This window comes from Mastigoproctus giganteus, chromosome 1, assembly GCF_048544385.1.
Source record: "Mastigoproctus giganteus isolate SK-2022 chromosome 1, ASM4854438v1, whole genome shotgun sequence".
NCBI lineage: Eukaryota > Metazoa > Arthropoda > Arachnida > Uropygi > Thelyphonidae > Mastigoproctus > Mastigoproctus giganteus.
In genome coordinates this window covers 83,395,431-83,412,901 of record NC_143575.1, presented here as the reverse complement: position 1 = coordinate 83,412,901, position 17,471 = coordinate 83,395,431, and the positions used below count along the sequence as shown (strand labels likewise).

General features: G+C 36.1%; 1 protein-coding gene across 3 annotated transcripts in view; it reads right to left on the bottom strand.

Moving 5' to 3' along the window:
* BBS5 (Bardet-Biedl syndrome 5 protein) overlaps positions 1-17,471 on the bottom strand; it is a 121,998-nt gene that overhangs the window by 89,429 nt on the left and 15,098 nt on the right. For all 3 annotated transcript variants that reach the window (XM_090380759.1, XM_090380762.1, XM_090380766.1), the window contains exons 2-4: positions 8,303-8,385; positions 6,707-6,772; positions 262-311 (exon numbers count right to left, since the gene is read on the bottom strand). In XM_090380759.1, the coding sequence (XP_090236885.1) occupies positions 262-311; positions 6,707-6,772; positions 8,303-8,385 (199 nt within the window). The remainder of the gene's footprint in view (positions 1-261; positions 312-6,706; positions 6,773-8,302; positions 8,386-17,471) is intronic.

Genomic DNA, 17,471 nt, shown 5'->3' with positions numbered 1-17,471 from the left:
CCACATTATGTGAATATATCCATATCCTCCAGAAAAACAGATGTTTTCATTTTTAATAAGTGAACCATGGTCCTTATTTAGGCTGATAAGTCTATCTGGCATTTTCGTCTACAATAATATAGCAATTAAAAGCTAGTATTGCATTCCTTATATGTCAAGGAAACTTGTTAATATTTTACTGTTGCAAAATCAATCATAAGCAGTGTCACTCAAAAACTAATGCAAGAAATTTTAATAACACAAACATCAGAAAATACTTACTGAATTAACAGTTCTAGTAGACATAGCTGTAACACAATTGAAACCAATTGCTGGAAAAAAAAAAAACGCAATTACAAATAATGGTACTAATTCAGTAAATATTTATTATTGACTAGGCCAAGTTCTGAATTTTCTCATTCATTCATACATACAGGGCACCCACATGTTTTTGAATAAGAATCTAGGTAAAAATGGACCACTTTCTGTTGAAAAAAAGAATCCCCCGCCCCACACAAAATACAGAATCCCTATGGGTGATTAAACAAAATTCTACTTTCTTAGCTTCATACCAAAAATATGACAGCATCAAAGGTGACAACAATTTATGTGAAAGCTGAATTTTGCCTGAATGGGATATGGTCATGACTTTTATACTAGAACTGCCAACTAACAAAAATACCTGAAACTCATGTTGCCAGTCATTTTGACCACTGTGCATAAAATAGACTTAAGTTTTTTAAGACTTAATAGAATTTTTTTTTTTTTTTTTTTTTTAAAGTGTTTTCAACATTTTATATTGTTGTTTGTTTGTTATTTGGTTTTTAGGAGCATTAGCAACGAAGGCCATATTGCTCCGGGGATATGCGGTGGTCATTCCCTGACCTTTCCGCATCCTCCGTATTTTGTGGTCACGGGCTCGAACCCCGGTCTAATCAAAGAGGTAGAGAATGGTAGAGACAATGGATGAATCTGACACAATGAGGTAGAGAGATTTTAAGCCAGAGAAGATCGAAAAGAGGAGATTCCAAATTACCAAGTCTTTGACAGGGAATATCAGAATGGACAATGCACAAATACCACCTTTGAGGCAAAAGGAATCATACAGCTAATGAGCAGTAGTTGAATCAACTGATACTGAAATTCGGTCAGAAAAAGTAAATGGGGTTTGGCAGACTGCAAGTGGAAATGGACATTGTTGAGATTAGAATTGAGACCACGTATATTTGTGAAATAAATTAGGAAGTGTTTGGGAGGTTTAGATCTATTTGCAGATAAGCTTGCTCTATTAGTTTGACAATTCATGGTGTATTCAATAGTAAGAAAAAGTGGACATGCAGTATGAAGTAATGAAATTTTTGGATATGGCGTTCACATGGTAAGAATATACCCAGATCCTTGACATGACATAGCCTAGCCTAGCCTCGAAAATGCCCCCTGCATACACACTACTCGGACTCTCTCCAGCCATTATCTGGCAGAGTTGAAGTAGCAAGATTATACACTAGCTGATCCGGAAGCCTCCTAGAGAGTTACCAATAGGTTCGGTTCGGTGTACTAACTAGCGGCCGGCCTGCGAACACCGTTTTAGAACTGTACCCTCGAAATGTAAGGAATATTGGATCTCGCCATGATGTTCATCATAACCTCAAAAGTCATCAATCGTACTGCATGATGGAAGAGATGACCAAAACTTAGCTCTGGAGACTAAACATGGGTTTCACCACTTCAAGCCTCCAATAAGCAAAGTGGTGGTATTGCACCAGTTGATGAGTCATCTACCACCTAGTACTGCCTGGTAACACAGAGGGGCGGCATTCCTCTATGTGGTGTGAGTCACCTTAACCCCTGTTTATGTTGGTTCACACCTGGGTGGTCACCCACCATGTACTTGTGCATGGAGGTTATACCCAGGATTACTAACAGTGCCACCATCATGAAGGTGCAAGCAGAGGATTTGGCTGTCACAGACAGTTCGGACTTTGCCGAAATTGGGTCCACTTGACTTGTAGAACAATTAGTTAATTTTATCAAAATTTTACAGTTAAATTGACTGCTTTGGCAGTTTTAGGTATAGAACTAAATAAAAAGAAAAACATGTGGAAAATTATTTGCAAATGTGCATGCTGTAAATTAATTGAAAATTAGGAAATGTCATGGATTCATAATTCTGTAGTTAAAAGGGCTGCAAAACAGGAACAATTTAAAATAGGCAAACAGTCAATTGACCATTGCAATTATTCTAGTGCTACAAATACAAAGCAGTTTAGTTACATACAGAAAATATACAACAAATAATTCTAATTCTTTACAAATATGGCTTTAAAAAGCAGTAATGCAATAGTTCTGCATATAGTAATTACACTATATTTATTTAGAAAAGAAGCACCAAACTGCATTTATTTTCTTCCTCTTGCTCAGATTAAGCACCTGAGGAGACAAAAATTCAAATTTAGGAAAGACAGTTGTAGAATAGATGTGTGGAAATTTGACTTTAGCCAGCAGGTGGTTGATTGCTGGAACAAATTTCCAGGTGGGAGGTGATCGTTTATGATACAGTTTTAAATTTCGTTAACAAATGTAAAATTATTTTCCATCCTTCCCAATATCAAAATTAAGAGATGCAACATGTCTTTAATATCAGCAATGTCATTAAGTAAAATCAAATTTAGAAGCATTTTTGTCTAGCTGATTTATGAAGTTTTCATCAATACCCTAAATTTCACAAATATTACATAGTTCTACATGACTAACTAATGTTTTCAAACTTATTATCTGGACAAATAACATCAACTACATCAAACTAAACATTATCATCAGTGAATAGTTTACATTTCTTAGCCAGTTTATACTAAATACTAGAGTTTTTCAATAACAAATCCTTGAACAAGAATCTGCAGATTCTAATCACTTTGAACACATTGAGCTGCTTCTTTGGTTGATTTTTTTTGCTTTAAATTTTCAATGTAAGTTGGAATATTTCAAAGCCTACTTACAAAAAACGCTTTTTTAACATAACATAGATTGTTTTAAAAACAATGTTTTCTAATTTTGCATATCTCATGATGGCTATACAATTTTACTCTGTGTATAAATACGAGGGATGCTCCAAAAATAAAATAGCATCAGGTAAAAATTTACACATTACTGCTCATATTCTGCTAGTTTCAACACTGCACACCAGGTAGCAGGGCTGTAGTAGTCTGAAATGGGAAGTGACATTGATGTGCATACAAAGCGGCACTATGATTATTAAGAATATGCATTTATGGCATAAACTGCAGTACACAAATCAGGCTTCTGCCAACTCATATATGCTAATGTTAGTATTAGAATGACTAAATAATACAAGGAAGCAAACTATGTATCTTCAGAAATTAATAAATAAAATAAAATAACTCAACTTTTTCCATTGCTAAAAAGTGACAACCTTCATAAGAAATTACCATGGTAGGCAATTCATTCCGTGATCTAGAAAATTCTGAGAAATATTTCTGTTTCTCAGGGAATTTTCTTTTACCAGTGAGACTATATATACTTTATTCGTTTTATTGATTACCTTCAGGACCATAAGGAGGGTGGGGGATTCTCCCCTTCCCAAGATGTGCAATTTCCAAGTTTTTCAGTACACACTTTCCTTCAAGCCATTCTTCACACAGACATGTATTAGTACTCCACCAATCTAATAGCACTTTTCTAAACTCTCTCCAGACGCTCTCATTTTTTAGGTGGTCTCCAGATCTAAATATAGTATAACAAATGTGGTCTCATCATCACTAGTGGCATATGATATGATGTACGCTTATACGGCATCAGCAAAAAAAAAAAAAAAAAACCCAACCTGTTCTCATTTCACTTATCCATTCCCTCCAAAAGTTTATCTAGTTCTACCTTGAATTTATTTAACCTATCAACTTCCACAAAAACAGATAGAAATTTGTTCAGGCAATCAACCACTCGCTGGCTAAATGCAATTTCCGCACTTCTATCCTGCAACCATCTTGCTCAAACCATTCAGAACCTTAAACACTTCAATCAGATCACCTCACAGGTGCCTAGTAATCTAAACCTCTCAAAAATTCATACAAATATACATGATGCCCATTTCACATTCACATTCTGCCAAGCCCCACTTACTTTTTCTGACAGAATCCCAATCATCAATTTCTTCAACCACTGCACATCTCAGCTGCCTTAATATTCATTCCATGAATCCTTTTGCTTCAAAGATGGTACTTGAACATATGTCAGATATCCTTGTTTGAGAACTTCCCAATCTAGAATTGTCCCATTTTGACCTCCTCTCACTTAATCTCTTTATCCTATTTAATCAAAGTAATCTCTTAGGTTAAGAAAATTCAATTACCTTCAATCCTTCTAAAACTCAGTTCTATCGTATCTCTCACAAAAGCTGCTCATCATTGATGATACTCACCATTTCTAGACAAGATACAATGATCATACAATACAATACATGACATACAATGATCACCAATCTTATACTAAGGCCAATAATATATTTTTTTCCTAATTGCAAAGGTTTTATAGGATACCACATGTCTTCCTATACAGCTGTGTACACTGCATGGTAATTTCCATTTACTTACAATACCTTACTTTACCTTTGGAATATTAAAACTTTAGTTGCCATTTGTCAGACCATATCTAGAAGTAATGCAAGCCAATTCGAAGCAACATGACCTGGTTCTTGTAATTAATCACCCATCCTATCTTCAAATCATCAGCAAACTTTGATGGCTGCACCAGTACTCTCTTGTCAAAATCAATAAGAAAGAGTAGAGGCTTTGTTCTTATTATCCAACAGAGTGTCAGATAAAGTAGTACACCATTTAACTATTTCTGACAATTTATCACAAAAAAAAAAAAGAAAAAAAAAAGAAGCTATATGGTATATAAAGTTTACCACATGCTTGCCCATGGAATTTTTTTTTTTTTTTTTGGTGCCTCCAGCAGAAAATTAAACAATGCATCTTTAACCAATAGCATGCACACACACACACACAGTGTGTGTGTACAAGAAATAAAACAAACAAAAGCTAAAACAGGAAATTAACTGATCTGAAAAGTGCCACAAACTCATTAGTGTAAGTTTAAATTATTTTGGCAAGTACACTCTTTTGGGAAATGAAAACTTGCTTGCCTGGTATGGGTATTTTATGCTTAACAGGCAGGACTAAATCAATAATGCAAATTTTATATTTTACTATTAAATATAGAAAAATATAAAGTTACAATTTAACATTAAGGAAAAATAGCCACAATAAAAAAAAAAAAAAAAATCCTAATGGTGAAAATTGTTTATAAATATGAGGGCTGTTCCAAAACCAATACCTCTGAATCTTTTTCCTGTTTGTGTGATATACAGAAAATATAATAGTGTCAGATTACTGCTCATATTCTGTTAGTTTCAACATGGCATGCCAGGTGGCAGGGCTATAGTAATCTGTGAAAATGGGAAGTGACATTGATGTTTGTACAAAGTAGCACTGTGTTACTGAATTCCTGAATGCAGAGAATGTTGCACCGCCCATTGAAATTCATTGACATCTCAGGAATTTTTATGGAAACATGACAACTGATGTGAACAGGTGTATCAGTGATGGTGGTATTGGTTTAATTAAATTATCATGCTATAATATTATTTGCACCACAGTAAGAATGAGTGGAAAATAAGGAGGGGAGCAGATAAACTGATTAAATGAAGGTCAATGCATTGAGATCTAGGAAATGCATGCAAGAGTGGGAATAGACTTTAATGCATTGAGCATGCCAGGAGGGTTCTACAAATGTTAATACCAATTTGCCAGGAGTATAGAGGACAGGTTGTGCTGATATTCTGAAGCAGGATGAAACCATAATGATGATTTTCTTGATAAGCATTGTCATCCAAAACGAGACCTGGGTACACCACTATACATGGTAATAAAGATTCACTTAAAAAAAAGAAATTCAAAGCTTAACCATCCTTTGGAAAAATCATTTGTTCTTTTTTGGGACAAGAAAGGGTGCTACCATTGCAGATTTCCTGGAACAGGGACAACTCTGCTTGCTATGTGAAGACACTGAAATAAGCTGAAGACATGAAATGCAAGCACGAAATCAGAGAAGAATAAAAATTTCTCCTTCAGCACAATTACAGACTCCACACTTACCTCTTGACAAGGGGAACCATTTCAGAATTTGGGTGGACTGTTCTGCCACATCCTTTTGCCATCAGACTTTGACCTGTTTGGCCTTATGAAAGCTTTTGTGAGAAACACCTTGCTGGTCACTCTGGATTCTCTTGCAGGCTGAACAACTTTTAAGCAACATGGATGCAAGCTCTGGTTCAGTGGTGGAGAATGTGTAAAAACAAATGTAATCACTTGAGTTAGATAACAGTTTAAATTGTCACATCTGCAGTGCACAACCCAACCATTTGTATAGTTTGACATCTTTCTCTCTCTTATTAATCTTACCCTTGTTATCTCAGGAAAAACCTTTAAAATCTTCTGAACACTTGTATTCGTATAAAAAAGAGCATTTTTATTATCCCTCTCTCGGACAGATGATTATTCCACTGACAGTAGTTTCTGCTGAATGCCTTCACTCCATGTATTCTCCCAAAATTACAATTTTCAGAAATTCAAAATTCCACATCAAACAGAATTATAGAATTTTACATGAAATATTACTTATACAAAATGAAAACATCTGTAATACTCACAGAGGCTTACGCGTGGTCTTGCATAAGACTGCCAAATTATTCTCAGATTTGTAGCATAGAGTTTTCCTAGAACAGAAATTAGGTTTTTTTAGATATTGGCTTATCATAATATATATAATCATATATTTCAGTACATCAATGCAAAATCTGTATACAGAAAAAGGAAATTACTTATCATAAAATGCTTGATAAGCAATTTCTAGTTTACTAATAGATAGAAGGTTGGTTGGTTGTTATTATAGTTTTGGATGTATCAGAAACTTTGGCCATTTTGCACTATATATAATGTCCACAAACTGCATGCATTCTGCAGTCAATTTACTGTTTGCTGAAAAACTAGTTTCCCAAGAGAAGAAAACCACTACCCTTTCCTGAGCTGGTTTACCGATAGATAAAAATGTAGTCTAATGTGTATGCATTTGCCATGGCAGAAAATCAGTATGCTGCTATTAAATTTTCCATGATATTTCAAGTTACAGGAAGCCTACAAAGAATCTGTGTTGCTCAATAGTACAGCTAGATGGTGGTTTAAACTATTTAAAGACTGATGCAAGTCAAAAACAAAGACTAGTGGTGGTGGTGGTGTTCAAGCACCTACAGTAACTGATCAAAACTTCAATTTCATTGCTGCTACACTGTTAAAGATTGCCATTGACTCTGAAGAGCCTTGCTGATATCAAGATCATGACTTTGGGTACTATTCATATTGTAGTAGACAACAAATCACACAAAAGAGCCATGTATATTCATAATGTGTCACAAAATTGCTGATGCCAAGAAAAATATGTGGGCATTGTAAAGATTATAATAGATAGGACATAAAATTATTATCTAGTCAGCAAACAGCAAAGTTCCATTTGTTAGTTTCCAATACCAAAGAAAGTAAAGGTGTGTACCACATTCTTTATACACATGACACCTTTTCCCGACATTAAAAAAAAAAAAAAAAAAGAGAGATTATTTATCTCTTCAGAATAGTGATAAAATAGTGGAGAAAGTTTGTTGGTCATGACAAGGAATGGATTCTGGAGAATGGCAACAATATTTGGGTATGTGCATTATATTAAATGGGAACTATTTCAAAAAATAGCCATCAACATTAGGACAGACACTAAGGTAAATAAATAATTTTAAAAAATTGTGATCATTCTTTTTTAACATCTCTCAGAAAATCTTAGCTTTCAAATCTGTGACTTTGTAACTCTTCATTCCTTGTATGGGTTTGGTATTAGAAATTTTCTATTTTTGCATTATTTATAGTTGCAAAAATGCATTATTTATACGGACACATGCAAATAGACTAAAAACTGAATTGCAAATAATAACTGGACTGGTTTCCCCTCACTGGTACAGGTGGCAAAACTATCTTGAGTGCAAAACTATCAAAACATCTCTCTTAAATGGACTAATACATGTATGTCCTTAGCAAATATGTTTATTTTCTGCTATATCACAATGACCATACTATATATATTTTTTAATAGCTTTTTTTTTTAAAACACTCCAAAAAAAAAAAAAAAAAACCTTGAAAATAATCTAAAATTTCAGTTATAAAGTAGTTTGTTGGTCATTCTTATTATGTAATTATAGCCTTACCTTTATCTCCACTGTTTCCTTTTGTGTCTTCTACGGCATCTAATTTGTCTATTATCCTTTCACCTGGACGGAGTGCTATTTCTCTGTAAGAAGTCACATTATTTGCATAAGCATGGTTATCTCATTCAATTAAGGCTTATTACATTATACAGCAAAACAAAAATATCCAAAGATAATTAAGCAGGGTATCAAATTTTGCTGAAATTTAATGCACAGTACCAGCCTGAAGTTTAATTTTGGTGTATGCAAGATGGAGTTTTAGAAAGCTGTTGGCTTTAAAAATATCGGATGTCAACATATTACCATCTAAGTGCCCCCTCCCCCCCATATGTTTGTGGTGCCTCTATGTGCTGCACTCTCAGCATATTACTTTGAGCACATGCTGCTAATGCACTTTAAATATGATAATCAATTGCCCTAAAAATTACAAATGAATATACTTTCTCTTATATTTTCTTCTAAAAGTACTTAAACAATTCAATGATTATTTCATAACTAAAATTTCTTGAATTTTTTTTCTTTTTTACTTTCTGAGCAATGTAATATGAGGACTGTTCAAAAAATGATTTTTATAAAATAGCTAACATGTATCCAGTGTTGCTATCAACCATTTCAAAGTACTTTCCTATAAATTAAACACACTTATTCCAATATCGCTTCCATAACAGGCTGTAAGCCATACTTGAACAAAATCGCTCAATGATTTTAAATTTACTTCAGCAACTCTGATAGCAGCATCAGGTCTCAAAGCATGTCCACAGAGCTTCCTCTTCATTGTTGGAAACAGTTACTCTAGGAATTTTTGGTACATTAACTACTCAGGTCATAGTGTAAGTTCATATGGTAATTAAATTTATATGGTTTGCCATGTGTTGTCTGTACAGGTGTGTGTATGTGTGTACTCAACAAGCTGATTTGAATACATCATTATCAAAAGCTTCTTACATCTTAACTTTCCATTATACTTAATTTTTTTTCAATCTTATGAAAAACTTAGAGCTCCATATCGTTGTGTTTACATCCATAAAGAATTTATTCGATGTCTGAATGTTATTCACATTTTTGGTACACTACCTAATATGATCAATATAGCATAGCTGCCAACCTTTGCCTTTCAAAAAGCAGGTGGTTTCATAATTTTTATCAGAAAAGAAGCAGGAGAAAATCAGATTTTTTTTTTTTTTTTTTCAAACCAAACTTTGTACTTGATAAAACATACTTGGATAAATATACTTTACCAGTATAGTAGGCATTCAAACATTATTGCAAGTAGGATTCTTCTGTCTGTGGATTTCTCTTTGGATTGTCCATTACACACCACCAACTGATTAATGCTGCTTCAAGACAGAAAGTTGTGGGCTTTTCCCTCTTCAGAAATGCTGAATCAAAGTTTTGCATATAATGGCCCTGTTGTCTAGACTTAGCAGTCAAGAGCATTTCCAAAGTTTCAACAGAAAGAGAAGATCTGAAGTGAGTTTTGTTTTTTTCTCCTGGCTGAATATCCTCTCACACTCAGCACTGCCATGAGGAATTCATAAAATGCAAAGAAACACTTGACATAATTTGTTATATTTCAAGTTTCTGCTAGCGCTTCCCAAACCAATTACCACTGTACATAAATTCCTGCTTTCATAATAGCTTCTAGTAAGTTCTCACACTAAAACAAACAGAACACCAATAGTGTAAACAGCTGATAGAGCAGGGGTTGCCAACCTTTATATTATCAAGTGCATATTGGAATTTCTGAACCTCATTGCAGGCCGATGAGTAAAAAGCACTCAAGTGTTACTTTTTACTTGGTCCTGGTCACCTCATTTTAATGGGGTTTTGAGGGCCCTTGAGATAAAAGAAAAAAAATGTATTATTTTTTCAACAGTATATGTGTTTGTAATTCAAGCAATATTTTGAAATTCATATATTACAAAAAAGTTATTCATAAATAATTTTACCATGAGTTAAATAATAATTTAACTTATGGTAAAAACTTAACTCCATAATCTGCACAAACTAAACTTTAATAACAGCAAGCAGAAAACCCTTAACCCACATGTTTTTTTTTTCCCCCCTCCCATTTTCTGATTCTTCTTATGAAGTTAAAACTAATGCCTGTGAAATGAATAATAAACATGTCTTACTAACTGAGACACAGAAGATGGGATTGGGATTTTACTCGCAATAACCTCCAAAATACAAACAAAAGGAAGCAGCATCAATGTCTCTTGTCTAAGTTACCAAAAAACTGAGGAGTTACCAGGATTGCCAATATGAATTCCTATCCCCATTTTTATCCCACTTCCAGCAATCTTATCTTACTGTACAGACAAACACATTGTTGCAACCAAGGTCACACAATTTTTTTCGGTTGTGCACACAATGCAGCAGATAGTTGTACAGAGGTGTGCCTTCAGCCAACGAATAGTTAATTGTTAGAACAAACTCCCATCTACTGTTGTGGAAGTGGGCAGTTGGAATAAATTCAGTGAACTGGTGATGTGGGTGTTTTTTTTTTTTTTGTTTTTTTTGACTGATGCTTTATAAGCTTGCTTTGTTGAATCATATGCCACTAATAATAATAAACTAAGACAAAGAAAATAATAATAAACAAATGACAAAGACATCACAAACCCGACAAAGTACAGAAAATCACCTGTCTCCCAACAATACACAGGATAGTGAATAGCTGAATAACTAAGATATCAAACCATTTGGAGAGCCAGAACATCATAACAAGCAACAGAAGGCATGCAGGCAGATAAGCAGGGGATGCAAAGAGCAAATGACAATTGATGTTGCAGTTACAGAGCAAGCCCATAAAAAGCACTACCTGTATATGGCCTACCTCGACTACCACAAGGACTTTGACTCTATGCTCCATAGCTCGCTGATAAAGACACTAAAGATCTACAAAGTCAACCCTATACTAACACGCTTCCTAGAAGCAACCATGGCAAAATGTAGGACAACCATCAAGGTCAAGAACATCATGACCAGACCAATACCAATCAGAAGAGGAATTTTCCAGGGAGATGCCCTGAGCCCACTACGGTTCTGTCTAGCACTCAATCCACTGTCCACCTTGCTCAATAACAGCAAGTACAGTCAGTCCTCATATAGCACGATAGATGTGTTCCTAGAAACTCTCGTGCAATGCAAAATCGTGCAATATAAACAACAGGCCCTATGGGAAAAATAGGGTTAGGTGCCGACCACCCAAGATTGAACACACATTTGTAACCAAAACATTACCAAACACAATAAATAATCTTAATACAATACATATTTTATTATGACTATTACGTAATAAAATATTGCTAATGCTTTTGCTTCTATCGTAAGCAAACTTGTTTTTTTTTGTTTGATTTTCTATCCAAACAGATGACAGCCGTTCCATGTCTTCCAATTCTTTGTCTCTTAATCTAATGGATTTTAACTACACTTTGAGTTATTCCTGCTATGAAAGTTTTTATTTTCTCTGCATTCTTTGTAATTCTCGGCGTTGCCTCATTTAGGCCTGTGGCACGTGCAATATCACATGGTCTTTCATTTTGCTCAAAGTGTTTCACAATTTCATATTTTTTTCTCTATCGACAGAGGCGGACTGGCCATAAGCCTTATCAGAGAAACCCCAGTGGGCCCGGGGTGATTTTGGCCATAAACGAAGTGTGAGGCCACTACAAATTTTCCCGGGTAAGAATTTTTGACCCAGTCCGCCTCTGTTTATCGATATTGCTTTTTTTTCTCTCTGAATCTGTAGTGTCTTCACCAGGACGCTTCCTTTTCACACCTCTTAAGTATTTTACTCATTTTTAGGGAATAAAACACAATTACAAAATGAGGAGGCACGCTTGATTCACATAAAGCTGTGCGCGTGTAGCAGCTGAATAAACAACACCGTAAAGGCAGAGACAACTCTATTAACACCTCACATTTTACTAAAGCACATTTCTGGGGGTTACTACCATAAAACAATAAAAACAATTTCCAGTTGCGTTCCTGAAAGTGGAATCTTGTTATAAATTGGTAGTAAACTCGATCTACTTGCATTTGTGATAATACTGATAGCTGGAATTTTACGTTATTATGGTGAAATGCATTTTCCCTTCACTGATATAAAAAAACAAATACATTTTCACAATCTTCTCTTCATTCCTATCGTGTTGCGTTCAGTTGGGGTGATTCCACGTCCGACTGCCATTTCTTGTAAACAAAAAGGCGAATCGTGCATAAGCAAATTTGGTTCGTGTTATATATGATATCGTTCCCCTATTTATAAATCGTGTATGATCGAATTAGTGTGTAGTGTAAACACGTGTTATACGAGGACTGACTGTACAGGTACACCATAAAGGAAGGGAGGAACAACCCTCTCTCACCTAACGTACCTGAAGGACATCAAACTATGCCACAACTGAGAATCAATTCCAACGTCTACTCCAGATCATCGAAGAGTTCAGCACTGAAATCAAGGTGAAATTTGGCCTAGATAAATGTGAGAGACCCACAAATTGCATCAAGGACATCCAGTAGTATAAAACTACCAGCTGAAGACTGGTGAAAAGATTGAAGCCATGACAGAGGGGGAGAGAGACAAATATCTGGCGATGATGCAGGCCTATCAGTTAGAACATAAGGAGATCAAAGCCCAAATGACACTGAGAAATAACAGAGGCTCAGAAGCCTGCTAAAATCAAAGCTGAATGACAGGAACATGGTAACAGCCATAAACACCTACAGAGTCCCAGTACTAACGTACTCCTTCAGAATCATAGGTTGGACCAACACTGAGCTGGAGAAGATTATGAGATTGACCAGGATAATAAATGGCCAAGAGCCGCCAATACTAGAAGTCCACCATCAAAAGGCTGACCATAGCCTGTAAAGAAGGAGAGAGGGAGTGGATTGACTGACCTCACTGAACAAGAGAAAGCAATGAAGAACTTGTGTGATTATTTCCACGAAAACAGTGCTAATCTATCAAGCATAAGAAAGATAGAGAAATGGCATACAACACTCAACCTCAACAAGGAGACAGAAGAAACAAAGATGGGTGAAGAACACTCTTCATGGCAGACACTACTATAATGACTTCCATTCAAGACTACATAGATGCCGACCAGGCTAGCCGGGTGGGTAAAGCGCCTGCCTGGCAACCCAAAGGTCACGGGTTTGAATCCCGCCTCGGGCTTGGATCAGAGAAAAATGCAAAAACTTTGGGAGGTGCAATATGGCCACAGAAGCCGATGCACCAACTACATAGATAAGATGGCTTCCAATGCTTGGCTCACAAATGGAAGACTCTTCCCCAAGAACGAAGGATTCATGCTTGCCATCCGAGACCAGGTAATCAACACTAGGAACTACGCGAAACGCTAAGGACCCCCGAATAATGAATGATACATGTGGACGATGCCACCTAGCTCTGGAAACAATCCAGCACATCGCAGGATGCAGGGTGATCACCCAGACAGATTACACTTACTGATATGACCAGGTGGCTAGCATAATACATCAGAAGCTAGTGCAAAAATACCAGCTGATCAAAGAAAGTTTACCATATTACAAGTATAAGCCTTAAACTGTACTAGAGATCTCTATTCACAGACTATACTGAGACCATGCCATAATGAGGACAAAGCAATCCTGCACAACAGACAAGACATAACCCTGATCAACAAGAAGGAAATGGCTACCAATCTGATCGACATAGTGGTGTCCAACACCAGCAACCTCCAGAAAACATATGAGGAAAAGATCAGGAAGTAATTAGACCTAAGACAGGAAGTCAAAAATATGTGGCATATGGAACTAATGATTATCCTGACCAAACGTGTCAACTGCCAGCATGGTGCCAAAGAGCTTCCATAAGAAACTAGCAAACAATAGACCTGCCAGCAAGCACTTAAATGGAACTCCAGAAAGCCACAATCCCAAACATCTGTAGGATAGTAAAAGAGTTTTTCTATCAATGGTAACAGTAACTGGACACAACCAACCACCCCATGCACTTGGTACCAATACTCGTCACAGGGCAGAAAAAAAAAAGGAGAAAAACTTTAATAATAATACCAAGTGCCTGCCAAAACACCACCCAAAGTCATCAGTCAAGAGACTGACCATAACTCGGAAAGAAGGAGCTTGCTGGACCTCATCAAGAAACAGAAGAAAGCGATTGAGAACCTGAAGGATTACTTTCGGAAAAACAGAGCTACTCTACCAGGCCATAAGGAGATACACAAGTGGTATAATCCACTCAACCTAAGCAAGGAGTCCCCTGCCACCCTGATGGAAGAAATTAAGATAAAAAGATGGGCAAAGAAGGCACTCCATGACAGACATTACAATGACTTCCAACAAGACCACATAGATAAAATGGCTTCCAATGCATGACCCATAAGAGGGATCCTCTTCCGCGAGACTAAATGATTCATGCTCGCCATCCAAGACAAGGTAATCAACACCAGAAAGTAAATACATTGCCAAGGAACCTGGATGACAAATGACACATATTGGCAATTCCACATGGCTTCAGAAACAATTCAACCAATTACTGCAGGACAGTCACCCAGATAGAGTACACTCATAGACCTGAACAGGCCATCAGGATAATACATCAGAAGCTAGTGAGTTTATACCAATCGATCAAAGAAAGTACCATTTTACAAGTATTAACCTCGGGCTTTACTAAAAAGCCCGAACCATGTGCTGTTCTGAACCACAATATAATAACAGACAAGGCAATCATGCACAACAGACCAGATATAAACCTCATTGGCAAGAAGAAAAAGGCTACTTATCTGATCGACATAGCAGTGCTCAACACTGGCAACATCCAGAAAACCTATGAGGAAAATATAAGGAAGTATAAGCGATGTGGCATAGGGAACAAGTTAACAACCATCCAGATCACCACGTCAACCTCCAGCATGGCCAAATACCCTACACATGAGCATAGCTGCAATAAGTCTTCCAGAGAACACCTACAAGAAACTCAAGAAAGTAGCAACCCTGAACACCTGACAGAGAGTTTCTTGACCAACAGTAATAGCCAGATATAACAACCACCCTTTGCACTTGGGTATTGGTACCCATCGCAGGGTGGAACCCCTCCCCACATCAGGGAGTTTGTTTGTTTGTTTGTTTGTTTTATGGCGCATTAGCATCTAAGGCTATAATGCGCCAAGTCAACCCCATCAGGGAGAAATAATAACATAATAATAATCTATTGCTTCACCTATTTTTCAATTTCCAACAATACTGAAAAGTTGTCTATAAAAAATTTCACGTATGAAAATCGAGTGCCAACTAATAAAATTTCTACTACCTTCGCATTTATAAGAACACGAGTTTTCAGTAGGAACTTTTGTACCATGTAGTTACATGCAGAAATAAAATAATTTCCTCACTGAACAAAATCTTCTCCTCTTGTTTTAGGCCCTCCATGACCTTGGTAGTAGAAATGCCAATAACTAAGTCAAATTCACCCTTCTAGTTTAGTCTGCTATGGTAACCAACTTCCAAATTGGAAGTATTAGTATTAGCAAAATGATGCAAGGAAGCAAGCTTGTTCAGAATCACTCAAAAGAAAAAAAAAAAAAAAAAAAAAAAAATTAAATAATAAATAAATGAAATAAACTGAAATTTCATCCACTTCATCTGCACATTCCTGCTATCTGCTAGTCCTACTTTAAAATTTATTCACACCACCCACTTCCACAACACTAGATGGGTGTCTATTACAATAACCATTTACTCTTGGCTGAAGGGAAATTTTTGCATATCTATTCTGTAACTATCCTTTCTCAATTTCAATTGTCTCCTTGTGTGTGCACATGATTGCATCTCAGAAAAAGTAAAGCTACCAGCACTGTTCTCTTAAATACGTCAACTAAGTCACCAAGCAAGTGTCCAGTTTCAAGGTGCCACAATTTACAAAATCCCAGTCTTTCTTGGTAAGAATATCCTTTTGTGCCCAAACTAACCTTGTTGCTCCTCAATGCACCTGTTCCAACATATTTTTTTCCTAAAATGAGGCTTCCAAACTTGCATGCTGTAATCTAGATGTAGCCCAACTAATGTTTTATATAACAGAAAAATCACTTCTTTTTCCCTGCTGGAAACATTGACAGAACCTCATGAGCTGTTCTGTTTGCCTGCACCATTAGATAACTTCGTGTCATACTGTATAATTAATGACTATGTATAATTGTACACAGGTAGTTTTAATTATCTGTGCATAATTTGTGTAGAATTTAAGGCTAAAAAGCCTAAGCAAAAAGAGTTTGCTGTCATAAGGTTAGTGCATTAGCATCATTTCTACACAAAGTAAACCAATTTAAGTTGTATATAGTGGCATCATTATATAACATCTCATATTGTGAATTCCTTCACGAGTTGTCTATCTTATTATACCTCAAACAACTAATGCTTCCCCAGTAGAGAAGACTACTGTTACTTATTCTCAGTGGACACCACCACCCAGTTGGCCATTTTGAGGATATTTGGCTCCTCATTCACAATGAGATGTTATGTAATGATGCAATTATATAACTTCAGTTGGTTTACTGTATATAGTAATGATGCTAAATGTGCTAACTTACGTGACAGTAAACTCTTTCTACAGTCGGGGCTTTTTTAGCCCTAAATTTTACATACACATATTTTGTACTATACACCACTTGGCACCTCTCATATTGTGAACTTAATTCACAACTCTGCTGTCAACTATTATATTATCAGGGTACCTACCCACTCACTGATGGGAGGACCAAATAGCCCCAAAATGGCCATCTCAGTGGTGCCCACTGAGAATAAGTCACAATAGTCTTCTCTACTGGAGAAGCATTACTTATTTGAGTATAATGAGATAGGAAACTCGTAAAGGAATTCATAATATGAGATGTTATGTAATGATGCTAATGCACTAACTTATATGACTGTACATAATTATAACTACTTATTGCGTAATTACAATTAAGGAGTTTTGTAAACTGAGTTTATTGAAATATTGAAACCTCTGTAAATTTCTGTTTATACTGAGAGAGAGAGAGAGAGAGAGAGAGAGAGAGAGAGAGAGAGAGAGAGAGAGAGAGAGAGAGAGAGAGAGAGAGAGAGAGAGCAAGAAACAGTACTGTATTTGGCAGTAATGGGCTTGAACTAGTCACTCATAGCA